Source organism: Gymnoscopelus microlampas (assembly GCF_963454915.1).
Source record: "Gymnoscopelus microlampas genome assembly, chromosome: 6".
Taxonomy (NCBI): domain Eukaryota; kingdom Metazoa; phylum Chordata; class Actinopteri; order Myctophiformes; family Myctophidae; genus Gymnoscopelus; species Gymnoscopelus microlampas.
In genome coordinates this window covers 25,020,364-25,022,684 of record NC_139943.1, presented here as the reverse complement: position 1 = coordinate 25,022,684, position 2,321 = coordinate 25,020,364, and the positions used below count along the sequence as shown (strand labels likewise).

Sequence of the window (2,321 nt, the reverse complement as noted above, 5' to 3'; positions counted from 1 at the left end):
AGAAAATAGTACATTTTAGAAGTCATCAATTTCCTGTGGGGCCATTCCACTGCAATGGCTTCTCAGGACAGTGGTTCTCAAACATTTTCTCATGTCAAGGACCCCCAAACTGATACGCATCAGGCTGTGGACCCCCATCTGAAAATATTTTGTGCCAACCTGGGGTGCACACAAAAGCCCAAGTAGACATTAAAATGACCCAGAAGGGGTTTAAAGTGAAATACCCCAATGAACACATTTATCTGGGAACCCCCTGGAATCCCCTGGAACCCCTTTAAGGACCCCTGGGGGTCGTCGTCTGACCTCACTTTGAGAACCACTGAGGTATTAAACATACTTTGAGACGGATGTAAAGCAGTGGGCAGCAGTCATGATCCAGCGGTCAGACACGATGGCCCCTCCACAGAAATGAGAGCCTTTGTTCCTCAGAGAAACCTGCACAGACGACACAGAACATCGACAGTGCCTCGAGACAAATTCATCACAAACACCTGAACATCGATACAGTCAAGCATGAAGCCACTGGCTGAAAGGAGCAGATACAATCCAAGTGAATTAGAATTAGGCTGAACTGAAACACCAAACAATAGTTGCACAAGGAGAGCATGTGGATATAATTGTGTGATACATTACACACCTTTTCCATCCAGCGCGTAATTAAGAAATGTAGCCTTTTGACATAGTATCAAGGTTATCATAAGGATTTAAACCTAATGCTATTTCTGTGTGTACCCATCAGACACAAGATCATTTCATTCCAGACCTACAGTATACAGTAGTAAATCACTACAGCCCTATACTTTGTCTCACAAAAACTTTGAAGAAAGCTTGAAAAGTTTGAAAATCTGCCCAAAAAAACAGGGTTAATGTGAGTAAAAGAAACAGATAACTGACCAGCCATGGGTGTGACCCGTGTCTGGCCTCAGCACCTCCTACAATCCTGAGAGTATGGTCCATAGGGCTCCTCACCTGAGGGATGCCGCACTTTGGCCCTGGTTGGGAGGATAACTGTGGTTCTTATGTTTGAATATATAACTTCCATAAATTGAGCCAGAAAGGGTAGAATATGACAACCACATAAAGACAATAAACATACAGTATGTCCGATAAACCCAATTAAGCTTAACACAGCCTGCATGCCCCCAAGCTCCACGGCAGACAGACACTGATTTCATACTAATTACATTTATATTCTAATTAGCTCATTTAATCTATTCAGTTTACAGTATTTCATTACAATAGAAGTGAAAAGGCCCGAACCGCTGACCTAGGCTCTAATGTAGCCTGACAGCGCATGGCGGGTTCGAGTCCCGTTCCCGAAGGTCTTTGCTGCATGTCTCTCCCCATCTCTCTCTCCCTGTTTCCTGTCCATTTCTACTATAAACTATAAATAAATATTAAAAAAAGAAGAAGTGTAAAGTACATTTTAATTATAAAGCACCTTTCAAAACGTCAGGTATGTCATCACTCACCAGTATGAGAAGCATGGAGAGCAGTGTACACCCAGAGGCTGACACAGATCACAGCTGCAGGTGTCTTCATCACTAGAACACAAAACTACTAGAGACTAAATGGCTTATGTGGCCCTGTGTGTGTGCGTGTGCGTGTGCGTGTGCGTGCGCGTGAGTGTGCGTAGAGTGTTTTGTAATGGGTCCCTCATTAACAAGAGAGTAGAAGAAAGGAGAGGGTGTTTAGTGGGAGGGAGAGAGTTGAAAACGTCACACCGTCATACAAACAATTGTCCCTTCACAGAAAGCGAATGCTTTCCCAAGGTCAAATACGACAGATCGTAAGTCGATCCTGCTTGTAAAACGTTGAGGAGAAACAGAGTTGTAGCTGAAAACCGGTCAACTTGCCCTTAGAGACAAAGGTTTACAGGAAACCAAATGTTTTACTGCATTCCAATAGTGGGCTGGTACAGCTGCCCTGCTTTTGTAGAAGAACCTGGGCTGAATGAAAACATTTTGTGACATCAGTGAAGTTGGTGGATGTATAAATTGTTGCACGATGGTGTCGTACACCGGTAGTGATTTGTTGTGAGAGCTAGTAGATTGGCTATTTTAGGCAAGTAACGCGTTGTATAACAGAGCATAAATTAGGCATGATGTCTAATTTATGCAAGGTGTTCTGAACTTATAAACCAGCTATTTTTGGCGCATAACATAGTCATATGACAAATTGCACTGAGTGATGTTTGGTTTTCTGTGAAAACTATTTCTAATTTCCATACCTGCTTGTCTCTCTCTAACATTTTAGGCAAATTGAGTTGTAGTACATTCAATGCTTTGATGCATAAGATCGTATCACCCCCAATAATTATA

The 2,321-nt window shown here is 42.5% G+C and overlaps 1 protein-coding gene across 1 annotated transcript in view; it reads right to left on the bottom strand.

Annotated features, from left to right (window-relative positions):
* The window catches only part of LOC311046926 (ovochymase-2), a gene marked incomplete at its 5' end in the record, with an annotated part of 15,992 nt that extends 14,450 nt beyond the window's left edge, over positions 1-1,542 (bottom strand). Inside the window, 3 exons of the mRNA XM_084059505.1 lie at positions 338-435; positions 895-992; positions 1,473-1,542. Coding sequence (XP_083915631.1) covers positions 338-435; positions 895-992; positions 1,473-1,542 — 266 coding nt within the window. The remainder of the gene's footprint in view (positions 1-337; positions 436-894; positions 993-1,472) is intronic.
* Positions 1,543-2,321: the final 779 nt, after the last annotated feature.